The sequence below is a fragment of the Hibiscus syriacus genome, unplaced genomic scaffold, assembly GCF_006381635.1.
Source record: "Hibiscus syriacus cultivar Baekdansim isolate YM2019G1 unplaced genomic scaffold, ASM638163v2 tig00110927_pilon, whole genome shotgun sequence".
In the NCBI taxonomy this organism is placed as follows: domain Eukaryota; kingdom Viridiplantae; phylum Streptophyta; class Magnoliopsida; order Malvales; family Malvaceae; genus Hibiscus; species Hibiscus syriacus.
The window spans coordinates 395,973-420,280 of record NW_024062914.1 but is presented as its reverse complement, the minus strand read 5'-3'; the positions used below and the strand labels follow the sequence as shown (position 1 = coordinate 420,280).

General features: G+C 34.5%; 1 protein-coding gene across 1 annotated transcript; it reads left to right on the top strand.

Moving 5' to 3' along the window:
• The first annotated feature begins 19,603 nt into the window (after positions 1 to 19,603).
• On the top strand, positions 19,604 to 23,603 carry LOC120146497 (probable polygalacturonase). The gene is made up of 5 exons (XM_039160032.1): positions 19,604 to 20,068; positions 21,013 to 21,133; positions 21,908 to 22,082; positions 22,501 to 22,571; positions 22,685 to 23,603. The coding sequence occupies exons 1-5, from the start codon at positions 19,619 to 19,621 to the stop codon at positions 23,311 to 23,313; spliced, it is 1,446 nt and encodes a 481-aa protein (XP_039015963.1). The 5' UTR covers positions 19,604 to 19,618; the 3' UTR covers positions 23,314 to 23,603.
• The last annotated feature ends 705 nt before the right edge of the window (positions 23,604 to 24,308 follow it).

The window sequence follows — 24,308 nt, the reverse complement described above, 5'->3', positions numbered from 1 at the left end:
GATTAGTATCTCATATTCTCAAGCTTGGAGAGCCAAATGTTATGCCTTGGAATTGTTGAGGGGGTCGCCAGAAGCATCGTTTGCCCAACTGCCGGCTTATTGTCACAATTTAAAGCTGAAAAATCCTGGGTCGGTAACTCATATCAAAACAGATAGAGATGGACGCTTTGAGTTGCTATTTATCGCCATTGGTGTTGCGGTTAGTAAATCAATATAATTTTGTTGACTCATTTTTGTTAGTTACTTGCATTTCACATTTAAATGATTATATTTCTTGTGTATATGATTTTGTAGATTCGTTCGTTTATTAATTGCATGCGCCCAGTTATTATAGTTGACGGAGCACATTTAAAAGGTCGATACCTTGGAGTAAACTTATTAGCAGTAGCCATGGATGCTAACAATGGGATACTGCCAATAACTTACGGGGTTGGCAAATCTGAAACCTCTGATTCATGGACATGGTTTATGGGGCATCTTAGGGATTGCATAGGTCCTATTAGCAATCTGACAATCATATCCGATAAGGCAAACTCAATTAACAACGCTGTTAGAAGGTGTTTCTCAGATGCTTTTCATGGACTTTGTGGTGTTCATTTGTATAGAAATCTAAAATCAAGCTATGCTGGTATAAAAAAGCACAAATGGACATACTGGAAGGCTGTAAAAGCTTATCGGGAAGTGGATTTCAATAAGCATATAAACTGTTTAAGACGTGTTTTACCTCAGTGTGCTCAAACACTAGAAGATGTCGGGTTTGAAAGATGGTCAAGAGTACATCAACTTGGAGCAAGATATGGTTTCATGACGTCTAATAGTGCAGAATCAATCAACGCTCTAAGTCGTCATTCCCGGAAATTACCCATTACTATGTTAATGGAGTTTTTTCGAGCCTCTATTCAACAGTGGTATTACAAGAAAAGAAACCATGCAGGTATTATTTCTTTAAATTCGTAACTTATCATATATTTTACTAAGTATTATTTATTTAAATTTACAGGAACATTGGAACATCGTGTTACACCATGGACAGAAAAAAATATAACGAAACGTGTTGTAAAGTCAACGTCATGGAGAGTTGAACCATGTTCAAACACTTTGTTTGAAGTATTGGATAATAACTTAAATGGGCTTGTCGATCTAAATGTAAAGACGTGTAGTTGTATGAAATGGCAAACATCTGGTTATCTGTATGGCCATGTTATAAAAGTTTCTCTTCATCTAAACCAAGATGATTCAAGCGCATACGCTATGAATTGCTACACTACAGAAGTATATCGACAGACTTATGGCGAGATTGTCTACACTATTCCACATCCTTCTGAGTGGGATATACCAGATGACTTACAAACAGTTTTACCACCAGCCATGGACAGAAGGCTACCTGGCCGACCAAAAAGTCACGATCGTATACTGTCTAAGGGTGAAGAGAAGAAGAGATCGACATGTAGTCGGTGCAAGGAAAGTGGTCATACAAGGTTGACATGTGGATCATCAGTGCCATCACAATCATCTTTTCCTCTACCAAAATATGGATCCTCATCAAAATCCAAAGCTCATATGGTGTCAAGCAAAAGGCAATCAAAATCGCAATCATCTTTAAAATCCCAATCACAACCGGCTTCACCTTTTGGGACTGTTAACTTAGGTGATTTTTAAATGCAAACGTTGTATTATGTGGATTTTATGTGTGAACTTTTAACATTTTCAGTTAGGCATGTATTAGTAACTTGAGTTTGAAAATTGCTATGATTTGTTCAGTTGTTATCACTTATTAGGCATTCATTTGACTATCGCAACACGGAAATGACGTTCGCAATCATCTTAATGTCTATTGCAACGCAGAAATGACTATCACAATGCGAAATGAAAATCGCAACGAGAGAATCGCAATGCGAAATGAAAATCGCAACGAGGGAATCGCAAAGCGTAATGAAAATCGCAACGCGAATTTAGTTTCGCGTTGCGATTTTGTCGTTGCTATTTTCATTTCGCGTTGCGATTCTCTCGTTGCGATTTTCATTTCGCATTGCGATAGTCATTTTTGCCTTCAATATAATGCAGATATAAATCAACAAAATCAACAATTACATTTCAATCAATTAAACAAGCACAAATAAGAATTATGTTCACATCAATTAAACAAATCAACTTTTACAAATCATCTTTTACAAATCAATTAAACAATAAAAAAATAAGCAATAATTCTTATTTCCTCATCTACTATTGAATCAACTTTTGCAGCCATACATCATTTTCACGCAGCTCACTTCTGAGATTAACCTGCAGAAACCAAACATTTGCTCAAACAACACTTTCTACACATCTAAAACCTACAAACAACAAATTATTGAATTCTAGGTACTTAACCAAACATTTTCAAACCAAAAGCCTATAAACTTACCAATTGTTTATGGACATTTTTATAACGCGGATACAGGTAGGCAGCGTCTCGTATATATCGATCTAACGCTCCAATGCCAAGCATACGAGAGGACCACAATCCCCTCTGGGTCTATTCGTTTGTTGTGGTGCGGTCTCGTCTCTGCTAACTGTAATATTGAGCTTCTTTGGCTTCTTGTTTCCAGAACGAGTCCAATAATTTATCGCATCCAAGAATTTAGCCAAATGAGAGCTCCATCCCTTAATAATATCTCTTAAATCAGCCAATGATATGTAATTTATCATGCTGTCATATACTATTGCCTTAAGGGATGGGATCTGAAGCTCGACGAGAAGCCAATGTTTACGTTCCAAAACAGGAATAAACACCTGCAATCATAAGTAATAATTCATTCATTTGCGCACTTATTTATGAATACCTTTAAACTCAATCTAAAATAAATACTAACCTTATCGACCTCCCACCATGCAGGATAAAGTTTAGCTTGTCCATTGCCCAACGCAAATGATTCATCTCGTTGATTCTTCAAGTGAACGACGTTAAAAGACGTCGGCATAATTGTATATCGTGTATTTCTTTTATTTTCCTTAAGTTTCCTAATTATTAGAAGACGTGACACCCACGCATCGATATGTGTTTTACAAAAAAAAGACATATATTAGTAACTTACATAAATTTAAAAAAATAATCAAATTGAAATATAAGAAAAATATAAGACTTACCCCTCCATCGAAATAGCCATTGTCTTCGACCCCTAATAATATGCCCCATCAAGACCGATCAAGCAACAAATAGATATCATCGTTGAGCTTGTATATGTCAGTGAAACACCCCTGGCTCCTCTCATGTAGATAAAAATCAACTGCGGTCTTAGTACAAAGGGTGTTATCCAGAATTATGTCCGGTAGTTGTCTCCTCTCCACTTCAGATACCGGAATGGTACTGGCCGGTAACTCATACGAGAGCCAACTATCATCCATCATGTCCGGCACGTCAGATGGTTTCTCAAGAATCTTACATATGATGCCATGTGAATCAGGCTCTTGAATGGTGGGAGGGACCTCTTCAACGATGACAGTAGCCTCTTGAACGGTGGGAGGGGACTCTCGAGGAATGATAGGGGCCTCTTCAACGATAGGAGTGGACTCTTGAGGGATGACAGGCGAGTCGAGCTTCTTCTTGCGGTGTCTTCGCACTATTGGGGTGTACGGAGACTTAATAGCACGTGCACGCCGTCTGATGCGTGAACTCTATCGTGCAAGAAAAACCCGATGTAAAGCATCCACCTTATCGGGCCGCTAAATAATTAAATACAAAAATCAGTAAATAAACAGACATGATATTTAAACAGTGAAAACAAAGACAAATATGTTTCAAACTTGCATTGAATTCACCCAAGTCATTATTCTATCATAGTTCAGAAAATGCATCAGATAACAAAGACAAATATGTTTCAAACTTGCAACACTGTCAACTTAGTATTTGTCTTTGTCTATTGGCTGAAGTAATGCAATTCATTCAAGTTTCAATTTGCAGAAGAAGAATAGTTTCTGGAACTTAAAATCGCAACGTGAAAAATTACTATCGCAACGCGAAACGAAAATCGCAATGAGAGAATCACAACGCGAAATGAAAATCGCAACGAGAGAATCGCAATGCAAAATGAAAATCGCAACGCGATTATAGTTTCGCGTTGCGATTTATGGTTTCGCGTTGCGATTTTGTCGTTGCGATTTTCATTTCGCGTTGCGATTCTCTAGTTGTGATTTTCGTTTCGCGTTGCGATTTTCATTCTCTCGTTGCGATTTTCATTTCAACCAAAAGACAAAACAGTGTTGCTAAAATATAGTTTCAAGAATAAACTATTTCTTCTTCTTCTGCAAATTGAAACTTGAATGGATTGCATTACTTCAACCAAAAGACAAAACAAAGACAAATACTAACTTCAGAGTATTAAAGAATACACAGTTTAGCATAATTGGCAGCAAACGAACAAATTTACTTTCAACCAAAAGACAAAACAAAGACAAATACTAACTTCACAGTGTTAAAGAATACACAGTTTAGCAGAATTGGTAGCAACTGAACAAATTTACTTTCAACCAAAAGACAAAACAAAGATAAATACTAACTTCACAGTGTTAAAGAATACACAGTTTAGCAGAATTGGCAGCAACCGAATAAATTTACTTCAACCAAAAGACAACAAAAGAAAAATACTAACTTCACAGTGTTAATAAACAGTTTAGCAGTATTGGCAGCAACCGAATAAATTTACTAAGCAATCTAAGTGAAATGGTTAATCTAAGTGAAATTACGAGTAAATTTATCATCAAGTTAAATATGGAAAATCTTAAACTTACCTCGTTACGTAGAGTATGAACCTCATTCTGCAACGATACTACCATCTCACGTAGAGCGGCAACTTCACCACGTAAAGTAGACACCTCCACACGCTATGCACCATCGTTATCGCGTAGAGTACCGATCTCCTCACGCAAGGCATTGACCTCATCACGTAACTCCCTTGACTCATCCCGTGGAGGTGGAGGTAGAGAACAGGGAGATAGAAGTCGTGGCATCTTTGCTAGTCGCCTATCATGAGGTGATGGTGGAGAAGAGGCTCGATGATGTGACGGGATAGGTGATGGCTCTCGTTGTAGAGGTGTATAGTCGGGTCGATCAGGTGATGGCTCTGGGTGAGGTGATGGCTCTCGAAGTGGAGGAAGTGGAGGTTGCTCATCATTCGTGCCATCAATAAAACGCTGACTAGCTTGCCACCAATCAGTGGCAAGCTCAGCCTCCGTGGGTGTCAGTCTCATTAATGGAGTGTTGGGCTCCTAAAAATATAAAAACTCAAACAAAGTTAAACGTCTACTATTAATAACTTGTTTATATATGATAGTATTTGTGTTAACTTACATTATTTATTATCGCATATGGTATTAAGCCTTCCCAATCCAACAGATGTTTCCTCTTCCAGGAAATAGCCCTAGGAATATCATTTGAAGTTTTTAATGCATATGTCCGCATGCTGGGGAAAGCCTCGAATATCCAAATCTACAAACAATATAATAACAAACATTAGTAATTGATAAATAATTAATTATAATTTTGAAAACATTATATAGAAATTCTTACCTTAAAGGCCCAAACAAAGCCTGACAAAGTGTATTTCGACCCATCGCCACGCAAACTTTTGCAGTCATCAAAGGCAGACGACAACTTAGTCCAGGTAGCTTTCCATATATACGAACCCCACAGAAACAGATTCCATGCATTTAGGTCCTCTACCAATAATATTAGCTCCTGAGGAATAGGTTGTCTGGCCTCTCTGCCTAAAAAGTCGGCATACAAAAGTACTAGAAGGCATACTCGAACAACATCGACGTCATTCATCTGAGTAAAACCATCTTTCTTATTAAACAATTTCTTCAGGTCGTCGACGTGTAAGTTTGGCTTCTTTATTGACTCATCAGGAAAAACCCTGGATAACCATGATGGGCGGGTGATATGACGAGTGTACCGGCCTACATCATCGTGTCCGAATCGTAGACCAGTGATTAAGCAGAACTCTTTCCGCCCAAAACAAGTATACGCCGGTGGAAAATGAAACCATATCTCTTCCTCACCACGTTGTATACTGTCGGGTAGATCGCTAGTCATGGTCTGAAGCCACAAATGGGTCAAATTAGCATCTCCACCCGGATGCTATACTCTCAGCGATGACCCGAAGCAGGTTTCCTCAAACAAATTTCTTTGTGCAGGTGAAAGCTTCGAAGCAATTGTAGTGGCTAGGCTAACTTTATTCCTTAATGTCAATGAAGCCGAAAAAAATTTATACAAAAATAATAAACATACCAAGTTAGATATACCAAAAACTACACTGTGAAGATATACCAAAAACAATAAACATAAATAGTAGTTTATTCTTGAAACTAAAATTTGCAACACTGTTTTGTCTTTTGGTTGAAATGAAAATCGCAACGAGAGAATGAAAATCGCAACACGGAAATGACTATCGCAACGAGAGAATCGCAACGCGAAATGAAAATAACAATGCAATTTTGGTTTCGCGTTGCGATTCTCTCGTTGCGATTTTCATTTCTCTCGTTGCGATAGTCATTTTCGTGTTGCGATTTTCATTTTCATGTTGCGATTTTAAGTTTAGAAACTATTCTTCTTCTGCATTACTTCAACCAAAAGACAAAACAAAGATAAATACTAACTTCACAGGGTTAAAGACTAAATAGTTTAGCAGTATTGGCAGCAATCGATGAATTTAATAAGAAATCTAAGTGAAATGGTTAATCTATTATTGAAATTACCAGTAAACTTATCATCAATTTCAATATGAAAAACCTAAAATAATGTAAAAGTTTCAAAATAAAAATAATTAAAAAAACTAACCCTCGGAGGTTGATTTTCCATTTCTGAATGATTGTGAGGGATTTCTGACCGTAAATGGTTGTGAGGGATTTTGCCGGAGATGGGGACGGAAATCTTCGGAGATGGGGACGGATTTCGCCGTAGAGAGTGAGAGATGGAGATGGGACTGAGTTGTGATTTTAGGTTTTAGGTTATGAGTTGCGATTACGGGATACACTGTGGACGGTTCAGTTTCCGATATATTAATATATTCGTGTTTGGAATTTGAAAAAAACATACGCGTTAATACGAATGGCGCTATGTAAATCGCATTGCGATAGTCAGATTCGCATTGCGATTTACGTAATCGCATTACAATTTTTGTAATCGCATTGCGATTTTCCTAATTCGCATTGCGATTTACGTAATCGCATTGCGATTTACGTATTCGCATTACGATTTAGGAAAATTACAACGCGAATTTGGGAAATCTCAATGCGATAGTCAGAATCGCGTTGCGAATCTAGAAACTGATTTGTGATACCGGAGATCGCGTTGCGAATTATCGATCACATTGCGATTTAGTTGGTCATTTTGGCAAATCCAAAAAAAGTTGGTTAAAATCGTATATTATAAGGCATTTTTGGTCACTGAGATTATTTTCTCAATAGGATATGTCTCGGCAATACCTTTTTGCGACAGCATTAACATCTAACCTATCATTCATGCACAACTCCTTTTAGTCAAATGAAATCCTAGCATTATCTCTAAGGTGGATTAGGCCTAGTTACTACCTAGAACCCCTTGTTTATGTAGTTCCTCCCTAGTTTCTCTCGAACACTAAGGATGTGTTATCTCGGTATTCTCTCGAACCCAAAGAATCTCCTAAGGAATGACTACTCTCGTAGCTCCTACAACCTTAAGGCACTAAGTCTCATAAACAAAATAGAATATAACATAGAAAATCAATCATTCCTTGAAATAAAACTTAAACATCTAAGTGAACTCTCACCAAATAGGTTTAGTTCATGGTGGGGTTCGAAATAAACAAGCACAAAACAAGTTTCATCTGTTCCTTATAACCCAATAACAAAATATGAAAGCAAATAACTAAGCGAAGGAGAAAAAGCCTTCGACGTGCACTGCCGGAGCTTCCCTCGGCCACTACGAACTTCCCCCAGCGAACTAGCTCCTCTCGGATGTCTAGAACGCCACTCCCTCAAGCTTGTCACGGAGAAATGCCACGTCAAGTAGGATTGACGGAGAAAGATGAGACCTTCTCTCTCTAATTTTTAAGCTCAAATATGGGTGAAATCAAAGTCTTCTTCACAATGGCTTCATCCTCTATTTATAGGGGAAAACAAGCCCTATGACTTGGTGTTAACTATCCTAGAAAACCCCAAAAACCATGGTAAAGTTCTTAGAAGTCGAGCAGGACAGACTATGATGCAGCCTGAGCAGCTGGCTGAGTGACCGGCATAATCCCGTCGCAGGCGCCCAAGGATAGACAAGATCTGTAGGGTCAGACAGCGTCATCAGTAGAACCAGCGGGTACAACGTCGATCCCTACAGGCATATCTTCGAGGTGGATTTCTCGGGCAGAAGGCACGGAGAGTCGGGCACAGCTAGCTGGAAAATATCTTCTTTCACCTTGTACGCTCTCGAAATGCCAGTCTAACTTGGCATTTTTATTTGACTCGTCAATCTCCTTATGTCCCGGCATTTTCTTTCCTTTTTTCCTTTCTTTCAATACCTGCAAATCATAAGACAAATACCTTTCCCATAAAGCAGCACCGCAGTAAATATAAAATGCCACGAAAATTGAAATCCACCACATGCAACTAAATGCTTCTAAATGCATCTATATGGTCCTAAATGAGCCTTTAGACATTCAATAACTTAAGTTAAAAGGTCCCAAAATGTGGCCTTTTATAGAGTTATCATCATGCAAGCTAAAACTAGAGTCTATAAGATACCAAAGTCCTAAACTAGGAGTGTCCTTAAGGTATCTAAAGATTCTCTTAATAACTAGTAAATGTGATTCCTTAGGTCATGATTGAAATCTAGCACATAAGAAAACACTAAACATTATGTCCGGTCTACTTACGGTTAGATATAGTAAAGAACCAATCATTGACCTATATAATTTAATATCCACACATTTACCTCCTTCATCTTTGTCAAGCTTTGTTGATGAGCTCATTGGAGTGGCATGAGGTTTCCCATTTTCCAATCCAAATTTGAACTACTAATAAATCTTTACCTTTATGCTTTAAAAAAATGTAGTGTCAACCTTCCCTTTTGAAAAACCTTTTTCAATTAAAAAATTTGACAATCTTTCATACCAAGCTCTAAGACCTTATTTTAAACCATAAAGCGCTTTTTTCAATTTAAAAACATGATCTGGAAATTTTGAATCTACAAAACCAGGAGGTTGTTCCACACACACTTATTCTTTTATAAAACTATTTAAAAATGCACTTTTAACATCCATTTGATATAATTTAAATTCATTGAAACATGCAAATGCTAATAACATTTTTATTGCTTCCATCCTAGCTACGGGAGTATATGTTTCATCATAGTCTATGCCCTCTTCTTGAGTATAGCCTTGAGCAACAAGTCTAGCCTTTTTCCTCACTATATTACCACTTTCATCAAGCTTATTCCTAAATACTCATCTAGTACCTACAATAGATTTATTACTAGGCCTTTCAACTAATGTCCATACTTTACTTCTCTCAAATTGATTTAATTCTTCTTGCATAGCCATAATCCAATTTTCATCATCTAATGCTTCTTCGATATTCTTAGGCTCTATGCATGAAATAAATGCAACATAATTACATATATTTCTAAGAGAAGATCGAGTCGTTACCCCTTTGGATGGATCACCTATTATCTCACCATCCTTGACATAATTGTATTCTCTTGGGTAAGAGACTTCCCTTTCTTCAATGGTTGGATTCTCGAGAACATCATGAGTTTCCTCATCTTTAGTTTCTTCCTTTGATGATGGTTCTCCAACGTCATGTCTAACGTCATTTACGTTTATAATACCTACGTCATCATCAACACAAGAATCATTCATCGGAAGGGGATTATCATCGAAAACAACATGTATAGACTCTTCTACAACTAAAGTTCTTTTATTAAATACCTGATAAGCTTTAGAATTTAAGGAATAACCCAGAAAAATTCTTTCATCACTTTTAGCATCAAATTTGCTAAGATTTTCTTTACTGTTGTTTAAAACAAAATATTTACATCCAAAAGGATGAAAATAACTAATGCTAGGTTTTTTATTTTTGAAAAGTTCATATGGAGTTTTATTTAAAATTTCCCTAATCATTACTCGGTTTATAACATAACAAGCGGTAATTGTGGCTTTAGCCCAAAAATATTTTGGCAAATTGTTTTCACAAAGCATGGTTTTAACCATTTCTTCTAAAGTTCAATTTTTCCTCTCAACAACTCCATTTTGTTGAGGGGTTCTAGGTGCTGAAAAAGTATGATTAATACCATTAGAATTATAAAAATCAGTAAATCCAAGATTTTCAAATTCAGTGCCATAATCACTCCTAACACTACTTATGGAGTAACCTTTTTCATTTTGGATTACTTTTGAAAACGTGATGAATTTTTCTAATGCTTCATCTTTAGTACTTAAGAATAGAACCCAAGTATATCTATAATAGTCATCTACCCATACAAAGCAATATTGTTTTCTACCCAAGCTAATAGTCTTAATTGGCCCAAAAAGATCTATATGGATCAATTGTAATACTCTACTAGTTGATACATCATTAATGGACTTAAAGGAAGCTCTTTGATTTTTTCCTTTAGCACATGCATCACAGATTTTATCTTTATCAAATTTTAGCTTTGGTAACCCTCTTACTATATCTCCTTGAATTAGTCTTTGTAAAATACTCATACTCATATGTCATAGTCTCCTATGCCATAACCAACTATCATGTTCATCTTTTGCAACTAGGCAAAAAATTAGTCATATTTATATAATCTAAATGCACCATGTAAATGTTTCATATTCTATGACCAACAAGCACAATCCGATTAGATGCAATGTCAATGACTTTACAATCATTATTTTCAAACATGACATTATATCTCTTATCGCATAATTGACTAATACTCAATAGATTATGCTTTAACCCATTCACACATAACACATTTTTAATTTGTATGGAAGAGGTATTACCTATTGTACTTATACCTTCAATGTGACCTTTTGAATTATCACCAAAAGTCACATCTCCTCCATTTTTGTCGTTAAGCTCTATGAACCGGCTTTTGTCTCCGGTCATATGTCTTAAGCATCCACTATCAAGGTACCATGAGTTTGAACTTGTTTCTCGTGCCTTATAGCAATTCTTCTTTCCCTACAAACATAGATTAATTTTTTATTTTTGGTACCCAAATTCTTTTAGGTCCATATTCATTAGTTTCCAAAATTCTAGTCTCCTTGGGTATCCACTTGTGTAGGATATCCTTATCTTTAGTAGTAATGAGTTCTTTAGGAACGCATATACTTCTAATGATTTTTCTATTAGAGGTTCTTCGGGGACCTCTATGATTGTAGTTTTTAAAATTTTTTCTACAAAGTTGGATTTTGAACTTTCTCCATTTTCAAAACGTTTTATTCCAACTTTATCAAAAGAAACTTTAAGATCAACAATTTCTTTTTTATGATCGTCATGAACTTTTAAAAGTAAGTTATGCAAATCATTATTTTTCTTTTTAAAATCTTCGATTTTGATTTGCAATTCGTTGATCTTACTTTCAAGATCAATGTTGGTCTTGGATATGAGATTATTTTCGTTTTTCAATTTTGAAATATCAATTTTGTATTTTTAAAATAATTTCTCATAATCCGAAGCCAACCCAATATATTCCTCTAATAGCTCATTAAAAGAATAATCTTCAAAATTAAATGAGCTAGAGGTTACCTGAGAATCCTCCCCAAAAGCCATCAAGCACAAGTTTTCTACTTCTTGTTCCTCTTCATCATAGGCCTCATCATTACTCCATGTAACCACGTGTATCTTATACTTCTTCTTAGATTGACCATTTTTCTTTAATTGTGGGCAATAGTATTTGACATGCCCCGGCTTTTTGCATTCGTAAAAAATGATTGGGTCTTTTTCTTTTGGTTCATTTTTGAAGCCTTCATTTCGTTTGAATTTTCTTCCTCTGTTGGGCTTCATTAATTTTTTGAACCGCTTGGGAAATAATGTCATTTCCTCGTCATCATCATCTATATCTGAATCACTCTCATCCTTTGTGGATTTGAGAGCAACTCCAACGTTTTTCTTCTTCTCTATCTATTTCTTTGTCTCGTCCGTCTTTTCGAGGTCTACCTCATCTTGAAGCATCATTTCATGCGTGAGGAGAGAACCAATTAGCTCATCGAGGGTTAAAGATTTTAAGTTTTTAGCCTCGATGATCGTCGTCTTCTTTGATTGCCAAGATTTTGGAAGAAAGTAAACTAACTTCCTCACAAGCTTCTCATTTGGAAGAATCTCTCCATATGATTTGAGACCATTGACAATCGTTGAAAATCTATCCGTCATAGCTTTGATATCTTCATTCGGTTTCATCCTGAAATTTTTATAGCTATGGTTAAAAGAATAATTTTAGATTCTTTTACCTCGTTAGTGCCTTCATGAGTCACTTGTAGTTTATCCTATATCTCCTTGGCGGTTGTACAATATGAAACTCTCCCGTATTCATCTGGTCCAAGAGCACACAAAATAATATGGATAGCATTTGATTTGAGCTGGAACATTATTGTCTCTGCTTCACTCCACAATCTTGAGTGAGTGGAAGGAATGAAGTATCCGTCTTCTATGATATTCCATGCTCATATGTCATTTTCTTGAATGAAGTACCTCATTCTATTCTTCCAGTAAGCATAATTTGCTCCATTAAAGAAATGAGGTTTATTGACTGGCATTGAATCAAGACCAAGGTCGAGGTTTTAAGTGGAGGTCATTGATGAATTGAATATCGATATAACTCTTCCCGAATTGACTCAAGAGATGATTAAACTTTCAAATGAGCAAGGCTCTGATACCAATTGTTGAGTTAATCGATCGACGATTTAGAGTGGTTCGACTTTCTCAACCAAAGTCTACGTCCACTACCTTAGCTATCCGCACTAAAGATTTTTCACAAATTCACTAATTTGTCTTTCTTTTGAGGACAAAGAGTAACCTTACAAATCCCTCAAGAATTATACCTCAAATTCTTGAGAACACTCTCCCAAAGAGAGCAATACAAATTTGGCAAACTTACAGAAAAACCTCACAAGGCAATGTGTTTGCACAATTCTAGAACAAGAAAAGAACACTCAAAGATGATTACAAATGAGCACAATATGTGTTCTTGAAAGAAAAATGAATATTGAAGAAAAATTGACTTAAAATGCACAAACTTGATGTTTAATGCTTTCTGTCTTGTTTCTCAATGAATTATTTTTTTGATCAATGGCTTCAGAACTTGTTTAAATACACCTTGGATTGATTCTAACCGTTGACAATCATTTGGGTGATGTTAGAGCCGTTGTAGTGTGAAAACCCTCTTGAAAAAGATTGCTGGGAGCGTGGGGTATCGGCACCTTTCAATGGGTATCGATACCTGTAGTGTAAAATTTAAATATTTCGACCGTTAAATGACTAGGGGTATCGGTACCCATAGGGTATTCTGTTTTTCTTGGACACAAAACTTGCATAGGGGTATCGGTACCCATTCGACAATCTATTTTTTTGAGCCAAAATTTGGCATAGGGGTATCGGTACACCCTATGAGTGGTATCGGTACCTTCCTATTTAAAAATTATTTTTGGCTCGATTAAGGCTCGAAATTGTTTCAAAAATATTTTAAGATTAAAACACAATTTTACACTTAAGTAAGGATTGAAATTGACATTTGGAAAACTTGGAGTAATATTTTGATATTCTAATGATTTAACCGAATATACTTTAAAAATGATTATAAAATCTTAAAATCAAATAACACTTAATTTGTTATATCAAAACATCAAAATGTTTTCAACATTTTCAATTCAACGAACATAATAAAAATTATTTTAACTAAAATTAACAACAATAAAATTTTAGTTATAACTAAATGGTCAAATACAATATTTTTTTATTAATTTATTATGTTATATTATCTCTTTAATGATAGGTAATAATGTTGTGCTCATTTGTAAGAAAAATCTAAAATTTAATGTTCATTATATAAGAAGTTTGGTGTCTAAAATGATCATTTTGATATAGTTTAATGTTCATTTTTAAATTTTATCTTATAAAAATAGAGGTGAATATCAATTTCTCATACTATTCTAGAATTTTTCCAACAAATATAAAAAATCAATATTTTTACACAAATATATTATTGTTTACAAAGATCCCATACGTGTAATTTTATAAAATTTTCCTTTTAATCTTTATAATTTTAGGTTTTCAATTTGATTTTTATAGTATAAAAAATTATAACCAAATGAAGTTTCTAACATTTGTTGACTAGAATTTCATGTAGGATAAAGATGCGAAGTTGTCACTAGTAATATTTTTAAGGGTAAATTACACATTTAGTACTTACACTATTAGTTTTGATTCGTTTCAGTATTTAAACTTTCAATATTTTAAAATCATACTTAATGTTTATTTTTTATTTATTTTAGTACCCTTCCATTAAAACTTTAATTCGTTTAGTACATAAACTATCAATTTTTATCCGTTTTAGTACTTAAACATTCAAAAAAAATTAAAAAATTAACGTTTTTTAACATGGTACTAAAATGAAACAAAACCTAAACTTTAGGTATGGTTTTGAAAAAATTAAAAGTTTAGATACTAAAACGGACCAAAACTGATAGTATATGTTGAATGCGTAATTTACCCTATGTTCAATTACCTCCCCTAAATTAGTTTCAATTTTTCATTTCAAGTAGCTCTCAATTTTGTCCTAAATTTTAAGTAATTATCCCTAATCGGATAATTTTCTTCTTCTTTTCTTTCCAACTTTTATTAATTATTATTTTTTTTATATAAAATTAGGACTTTAATTTGCTTGCGATAGATTAGGAATTCTATAAAAGATTAAAATTTATTGATTAAATGATTTTATGATTTTAATTTACATGAGATTATGATATTTTGATTGCATAATAAAGTTTAGAGATTGATCAATACAAAACTTCGAAGAAATTGAAATTTGTTATCTTTATCGTCTTTATTTTTTTAAATATTGATTACAAATTTAATATTTATTTAAAATTTGAGTAAAATACACAAATGATCATCTGATTATAGGTACTACTTTGTTAAGTCTTCCTCTTATTAAAAGTTATAAAATAATCTCTCGTCTATAGGTCATTACTTTATTAAGTCCCTCGACTATTAAAAGTTATAAAATTGTCATATATAGAGGTCATTACTTTGTTAAGTCCCTCGACTATTAAAAGTTATAAAATGGTCATGCCGACTATTCATATGTTACAAACTCATCCTTTTACATTAAAAAATTGACAATCGGCTAAGTTGGACATTAACTTGCTATTTGCTAACTGAAATATGATAGAATATGATCCTATAACCATTTGAGTTGTATAATCATTTGTGACTCTATGATCAGATTTTATTATATCTCAGTCAGCAGGTTAGCATCCAGCTCATATGCAGCGGCGGAACATAAGCAAGGCTAGTGGGGCCATGGCCCCCCACAACTTAAAAAATTATAGTTTAGACCCTTTAAATTTTAAAAAAATTAATTTGGTACCCCAAAATTTTTAAAAATTCAAGTTAAGGATATTCTCAACTAAATCCCCTCTCATAATTTTTAAAAAATCTTCTTCAGCCTCTCAAATTTCCCAAAAATTTTAGTTAGACCCTAATATTTTGGGGAAATCATAAACTAAACCCTTCAAAAAAAATTAAAGTTTTAAGTTGCCCCCAACTCTATCACCAAGTTCCACCACTGTTCACAAGTCTAAAATTTTTAATGAAAAATGGTGAGTTTGGAACATATGAATAGTCAAATGACCATTTTATAACTGTTAATAGTCGAGGGACTCAACAAATTAATGACATATAGTCGAGAGACTATTTTATAACTTTTAATAACCAGATGAATGAGTACCCTATAATCAGGGGACCATTTGTGTACTTTAACGTTAATTTTTTTTGTGAGACCATTTTTATTTTAGACGTGTAATCTACTTTTAAACAATTTAAAATAATTATAAAGTAATATCTATTCATAAATTTACAATCTATTTCTAGGTGAGTAGCTTCAAGTTGTCTCGAATATTTTTGGGGCCCTGAACGAAAACTCAAAAATAGTTCGTTATAGAAAGAAAGTATATTCTACTACTTTAAACAATTAATTTAATGTTATATTGATAAATCTTATAAAAATGATTAAATTTTATCGAATATTATTTTTATTGTTTTTTTAAGAAAACACCTTAAATACAACTAAGAGAAAAAATTGAATATGAGTATGAATTATGATTTTAACTTGATTTTGGAGAAGACTAAAAGTTAAATAATATTTGGTAAATTGAAGAATGAGATTTTTTATTAAAAAAGAGAATGTGATTAGATTTAATTCAAAATTAAATGAATTAATCGAGAGAGATGGAAAAAGGGATGAGAAATATATAATTTTATGAAATTAAAAAATTAGAGTCTGAATTATAATGGTAAAAAGTGAGATTGAAAAAACTTAGGTGCCTCAATTATAAATGTTGAAAAGTTAGATTAAAAAAATTAGGAACCTCAATTATAAAAGTAAAAAGTCGTATTAAAAATATTAGGAGTCAATTATAAAAGTAAAAAGTAAGATTGAAATAATTAACGACCTCAACTATAAAGATAAAAATAAGACTGAAAAAATTAAAAACTTTAATTATCATGATAAAAAATAAGATTTAAAAAATTAAAGGCTCTAATTACAAAGATTAAAAAATCAGAACCCTAATTACAAAGATAAAAAATAAAGGTGTTGAACTTGAACCATCGCTCCAGCACACCCCAATAGCCGGGTCTGAGTAGCTTTCGTAATCGTTTCATCGAGGTTACGTGCTAAATAAAAGATTTTGGTCACACGTGTACGACCAAGATAGCTCCAAAAATTCACAAGTAAAAACCTCTGTATGCACCGCAAGCGCACAGCAAAACATCCTCTTTAAATATTTCTTTATTATAAAAAAGAAAAAACAACTTTGAAAGACTCCCGTGAAGAGCGGCACGAGCAGGCCTTCTTCAAAAAGAAACGCGTTTCACCGGTATTACACTTTAAGATTTACACGTGGCAGTTCACCGGGATGACTAAAATAGAAGGCTGTTATTGGAATTTTGTGTGACAAGAAGGTACCTCTAAAACTTAAGGGAAAATTTTATAGAATGACAATAAGACCAGCGCTGTTATATGGATCAGAATGTTGGGCTATCAAGAAGGATCACGTAAGGAAGTTGGAGGCCGTAGAAATGAAAATGCTTCGATGGGTATGTGGTAGGACTCTATGGGACATGACACCAAACTCTGCTATTAGGATGTCCTTGGGGGTGGTGTCTGTATCCGAAAAATTGAGGGAGGGAAGACTACGGTGGTTTGGACATGTCCAAAGACGACAACCATCGGATACGGTTAGGAGGGTAGAATCGATTTCAGTCGACGGTACCAGAAGGAGAGGTCGACCAAGGCGGAAATGGGAAGACTGCTTGAGATCTGATTTGAATGATTTAGCCCTTACTGAGGACATGACCTCTGATAGGAAATTATGACGACTTAAGACCAGGGTAGCCGAGTAGGACGAGTCACATCCATTGAATGTATCATCTTTGTCTTCTTTTAATGTCTTTATAGTAATTTCATCACTTATACTTTTTATACGTTTCTATCATTAGAATTAATAAAAGACTAGAACTAAGGTAGTGGAGTAGTATTGCCTTAGTTTTAGGTTTTAACCCATTTGACTTTATCCCTTCTCGAAGCCTGCTATAGTTGAATTCTGTGTATACTGCTCTTCATGTTTCCTCTTTATAATTTTGGTCGGGTCTTACGTTTCTGTCTATATGCAGATATTTTTACGCAGGGGTTTATTTGTAGGGATTACTTTCCATTACAGAAGTGCATATGAGGGCTGCATATGAAGATTGTTCACATACGTATTTTATTTATTTATTTAAACATGCATTGTATTTTATCTTTATTTTTAATTTTTTTTACTGCCGGAGGTCTTCCACGGAAGCTGCTCTCAACCTGGCGTTGGGGGACAGCCTACTACACTACCTCCCCTTACCCCATTGCATATGGGAATAGGGTTTTGTTGTTGTTGTTGTTTTTGTCCTGTACTCGTATCAACCGGATCGCAAAACTAAATTTTTATGTTATTATATATTGAGCCGCATTGCTAAAATTGGCGATTTTATATAAAATAAAAAAATCATGCAGTTTAACGAATGCCCTTATGCAGTTTTCTTGTAGAATGATATCTAAATTTTTTCGACTTATGAACTTCTCCTTTACGATGGGTGAGTATGTTAGATTGAGCCTGTAGTATTTAGAAAGGTAAGTCCCTCCTCACTACTATCTTAAAACTTATTTGGTGCGCTTTAATCTATTCATTGTGGGAGGAAAGAAACAAAAGACCATTTAAAAGAAACAAAAGAAGTGAAAGAAATGATGTACTCAATTAAGGAGACTGTACGTATTCAATTAAGAGGAATGAACATAAATAGATTATATAATATTAATATTTACCTTTATAATCGTTGGGGTGTTGACCATCCAATAATGTTGTAAGTAGACAGTCATTATCCAATGTTGGGATAATATTTTGTATCCTTTATCCTGTTGTTGGGATTTTTTTGCAGAAGAATTTTGCATCTTGGATAATAAAATTAAATTTATCCAAAAAAACATCAAAATATTATAATATTACCGGTCAGATATCATTTCTTCAAATTTTATTAATATAGTATTCTTTCTAATAAGGTGCGTTACTTGAAACACACCTTTACTTAGGTGGATCGAAGGCGTGCAATGCGCCTTCCAAAGTCCACATCATCCTCAAAGCATTTTAAAAAAATATGTTTAAAAAATAAAAAAATAAAACTATACGAACTAACATCGTAATTTAATACATATTAGTTTCATGAGTTGAAGAGTTTAATGTGATTAGTTTATATCCAACATTATCAAAAAAACATAACTTAAAAACTTCAATATACCTATATAAACTAACTTCATTAAACTATTCAACTCATAAACTAATATGTATTAAATTATGATGTTAGTTCCTATATTTTTATTTTTTAAAGAATATTTTTTTAAAATGTTTTTAGGAATGATGTGAACTTTGAAAGGCGTGTCCCTTGGAAAGCTTCTTCCCACGTGGTGTTATGTCAATATTTTTTCTTGAAAGACGTTTCAAGAAATACACCTTCGATCTTCCTAAGTAAAATTGTGTTTTACATAAAACGTCTTATTATAAATGATATTATATCGATAACATTTAAAAAAGTGATACCTAAAAGATAATATTATATTGTGCCTGAAAGATAATATTATAATATTTAGGAAGTTTTTTTTTAGGTAAAAACCCCCGCTAAAATACGCCCCGCACCGTCTTCTCCCTCTTCGTAATCCTTCCTAGCGTGTAATAACAGAACAGCCCACTGTTTTACTCCTCTCTGTCTCGTTAGAACAAACATTTTTTTTCATTTTTTAAATCTTCGATTCTAATTTGAATCCCAATTTTTTTGAAAACATTACCTTTAATTCTTTCAGTTTACAGCAATCGAAAAGAAAATGGAATCTGAGAAGCCAAATTATGGTGCAATAATGGTTTTCTTCACAAAGCCTTCATGGGCTTTCCTAGTTCTACTCTTTAAAGTCATATCAATCTTCTCTCTTCAAATCTCTCCAAAATCTATTCTTCCTTTTCCGTTATTCCCCGTTTCCGGATCATCTGGACCCCACTTCGAGTCCAGTTTTGAAACCGGAAGTTGCGCCGCGTTTTTCGGGAAGTTGCCGATGAGGAAACACGTTATGTCGTTGAAGGACTTCGGCGGAGTTGGCGATGGGAAAACGTCTAATACGGCGGCTTTTAGGAAGGCGTTGGATTACATGCAACGTTTTAGCGAGAAAGGCGGTGGTCAGCTTAATGTTCCCGCAGGGAAATGGCTAACGGGAAGCTTTAATCTTACTAGCAATTTCACATTGTTTCTTGAACAGGGTGCTGTTATTTTGGGCTCTCAGGTAAGAAATGCTCTGCTTTTAAAACATTTAATTTTTTGAAAGCTTTTAAGTCTTAATTGCTCCATGCTTTTTAGTCTCTGCCCTTTTTTGTATTGTTTAATTTGTTGGGTTAAGCTTTGTGATTAATGGGTGTTGAACATAAGCTTGAGTTCTGGTTAATTATGCTGTCAGGTAGAAGCCAATTGTGGATTGCTCTGTTTCCTTTTTATAAATGCTTTCTTCTTCATTTCAACTTCTTTCCGCCTCTGGGTACTTTGCTTTTTAATGAAATCTTCTTTTCCCCATTTCAGCTGAAAAATAAGGAAGAAAAGAGCCTTTGTAATAGGTTACTTTTAAAAGGGAGAGGGGCTTTATGTAAAAGTTGGGCAGATTTTCTTTTAGTGCTTGTTTGAAACGTATCTATGTTCGGTCATGCTGTATTTTTCATGCTTTGTTCTTTCTCATGACGTTTTCTTCATTAAAAGAGAAACAAAGTTGGTTTTAGTGGTGCTGATGTGCAACTTCAACTAAAGGGGTCCCATTAATTTTTTTTCTTCTCGTTTCAGTTTAAAATTGAGCTGTTTTCTCTTGTAGGCTTCATTTGATTCTATCGAGGAAAAGAGAATGCCATGAATGTTTTGATCAAATTAGGTTATGCATTTGTTTTGGGTTCATTGAATCAAGTTGGTTGAGTTAGAAACTTGTTTCTCACTACCCAACAGCTTGTTTAATAGACGTATAATATTTGGCCATTTTAATTTATATCTGTCATTCCATTAATTTGTTTATCAACTTTGAGCATAAGATATAAGTGCAATGGAGGTGGATTACCGTGTATCACACTTCTGGTATACTAAATTTTGTATAAATCTTGAGAAAGAGGAAATGTTTTAGTGTTTGTTTATTATTTATTTAAATTTGTTGCCAAAACTGTAGATTTTTAATTTTGCGTTTACGAATGATAGGACCCTGAGGAATGGCCTATTGTAGAGCCATTGCCTTCTTATGGTAGAGGGAGAGAGAGGTTGGGAGGAAGGCACATAAGCCTTATTCATGGAAATGGTCTCATCAATGTTGTCATTACAGGTAATTTTATTTTTATTTCTCGTAATAACATGAAAAAGAAAGAAGAGTTGTGTTTTTACATAAATGAGTCGAGAACTAAATCAAACTTATCTCTTTCGACAAAACAAAATCTTCTCATTGCCCGTAAAACCAAATATATTTTTTTAGCTCTCAAGTGTAAATGGACTCCCTCGAGTACTTTTTTTAGTTGTTCTTCATGTCCAGGATACATCGTAAAGCACAAGGTTTACCTTCATATCATTTTATACGGATAGTGTAGTAGCGTTACATTTATTTCCTGACATAAGTTATTCTCTATTGTAGTTGAATTAGCTAAAGGCTAAAGCTGCCCCAGAATGACATTATGGATATGGATTTACATATTGCATTCACATTCATTTGAAGAAAGAAAATTATATATACCATTTAGCTGATCACTAATAGAAACATCATCACCTTTTTCTTAATGTTCAATAAATATTCAGAGGGATCTTAAGCAGCTCAAAAATTGTTAATGGCTGGTACTTCAATGGGGGCCACCCTAGGATTTTTTTTTGGTATGCTCTAGTTGGATTGAACTGATCAGGCGCATATCGGCAATAAATTTTAATCCTCTTGATACGCAGGCTTCGGCCTTATATGGAAAAGCAAATTGGCGCTTATTTCTACTAGACTAGTGACATCATTTACCTTATTTAGAAAATTTGCCATAACCATAATAACTTCTACCATGAAACTTGTACCTGATGTGGAGGATTTATCAATTACGTGTGATGAGTTGTTCTAATTCTGTAGGGAACAATGGCGCAATTGATGGTCAAGGTCAAATGTGGTGGGAATTGTGGTGGAACAGAACGCTAAACCACACAAGAGGCCACCTTGTAGAACTAATGAACTCTCAGTACATTCTTATCTCAAACTTAACCTTCCAGAATTCGCCGTTTTGGACCATTCATCCTATTTACTGCAGGTATGACATCTCTTAATTTTTAATAGTTCATCTAGTTTCATTTGTTGATCCATTTATTTTGTATGCTTTTATATTTTGAGCATGAATATTTAATTTTATTAAGGTCAAAGCATCAACCTCTTCTGATCCAATGTGAATGTAGGATGCATCCCCTGGTACTTGGTAGTGTTTGCAAAGCCGTAAATAATAATTTTGGTTGCAAAATCAGTTTTAAGAGAGTGAATATTAATATTTTAAGATTTCCCTACTATGCGCCTTCTCCCATTTAGATATTTACACCCCAAAATTACTTGTAAGACATAACGAAAAGAACCGAGAGATTCTGTTATGGATCCAGATGTTACTTCTCACAGTATTCTCAAATATTACAATTATAAGAAAGTAACTAATCGTTAGTTTTTTCTACTTTTTCTTTCAGCAATGTAGTTATTAAGGGCATGACAGTATTGGCTCCACTGAATGCCCCAAATACTGATGGAATAGACCCAGGTATGATTCACCGTCTTCTTGTGTGCTTTGTTCCGTTTTGCATCTAATATGAACAACCTAAATCTCATAAAATAGAGACATCTTTTCTGACATCCTTATTGAACTTTGTGCAGACTCAAGCACCAATGTATGTATTGAAGACTGCTATATCGAGAGTGGAGATGATCTTGTAGCAGTGAAAAGTGGATGGGACCAATATGGCATCAGAATGGCACGACCAAGCTCTAACATAAAAGTGAGGAGAATCTCAGGCACTACACCAACTTGTTCAGGTGTTGGTATTGGGAGTGAGATGTCTGGAGGGATTTTTAACGTAACTATCGAAGATATGCATGTTTGGAATTCGGCAGCTGGGGTCCGTATAAAAACTGACAAGGGAAGAGGGGGATACATTGAGAATATCACAATAAGCAATATAACGATGGAACAAGTCAAAATTCCTATTAGGCTCAGTAGAGGCTCCGATGATCACCCCGACGACGGATGGGATCCTAAAGCCATGCCTAAAATAAAGGGGATTTTCTTTAGTAACATTGTTAGTTTGAAATCATCAAAAGCTCCAGTACTGGCCGGTATTCATGATGCATCATTTGAAGGGTTATGCTTCAAGAACGTTACCTTACTCGGACTTTCCCCAACTGCAGCATGGCACTGTGAGTTTGTTTCTGGTTGTGCGGATGCAGTGTTCCCATTGCCATGTCCCCACTTGCAGAACAATGGCTCCTCAACGTGTTGCTCATAGGCTCAAAGTTTCGAGGTGAGTTCCTTCTCGAGTGCATGTGGAATTTTCACCCATGGCCAAAGACACTTCGAACACATAGGACCACAAAGGTGAATCATATGGTAAGCATGAGATGCATGCATACTGCAATTTTGTCGAAATACATAACATTCATTGAGCAGTTGGGATTGCTTGGGTTGACAGATTTGTCTTGTTCGAACTGTATTACAGTGTGAGTGTTAATTTATATTCTTTTCACATGTGTAATAAAATGTATCCCATGTATGGTGGTATATTATATTTATTGATGTGTTAAGATAAATAGATGTTGATATTTGCATATTTAACAACTGTGTGTAAGCCTCATCATGCATGCATAGATACTGCAAAAATAAGCAAGTTTGAGCTTCAACCGAACTAAGTTCGAGAACATTTAAGATTTTTCGAGATCGAGTCAAGCTTGACAATTTTAAACTCGCAAACTTTCGAGTCAATTTCAACTTTGAACATTTCGAATGGAGCTTTACAATCTCATTTACAGCCCTAATAATCAGGATTAATTTTCGGGTGTTTTACGAAATAAGAGCATAGCAGTACAGATAAGAATGAAAAAAATTAGGTACATGGTTGAGGTAGAGTGGAAGGTTTTTAAGTGAAAAATACATTTGGGTTCTCTTCACCATTTCCAGAAAACATTGGAACCGCACTTGTATTTGTCCTTTCCTTCACACTCCAAGGCCAAATCATCAGAGATGAATGGTACTTTCTGCATCCTAGGGTTTAGGAAAACTCTAATGAATAATAGGCACAATGTTCAAGACCGTTATTTGTTTTCTCTTAGAAATTGTAACACCCTTACCTGACTCGAACGTTAAGTAGAAAATACAATATTCAATTAACATAACTTTTATCTTATCAATTAAGGACAATTGTAACTAAATTACGTATGTAGGGACTAAATTACAAACTTATAAAACTTAAATTTAAAAGTCATTATCACGTTATACAATCAAATG

Bases quoted from the DNA above. Each gene is read 5' to 3' on its own strand.
- LOC120146497 (XM_039160032.1), top strand. From the start codon at position 19,619: ATGGAATCTGAGAAGCCAAATTATGGTGCAATAATGGTTTTCTTCACA. The intron at 20,069-21,012 runs GTAAGAAATGCT...TACGAATGATAG, and splicing joins CTGTTATTTTGGGCTCTCAG to GACCCTGAGGAATGGCCTAT. The intron at 22,083-22,500 runs GTATGACATCTC...TTTTTCTTTCAG, and splicing joins ATTCATCCTATTTACTGCAG to CAATGTAGTTATTAAGGGCA.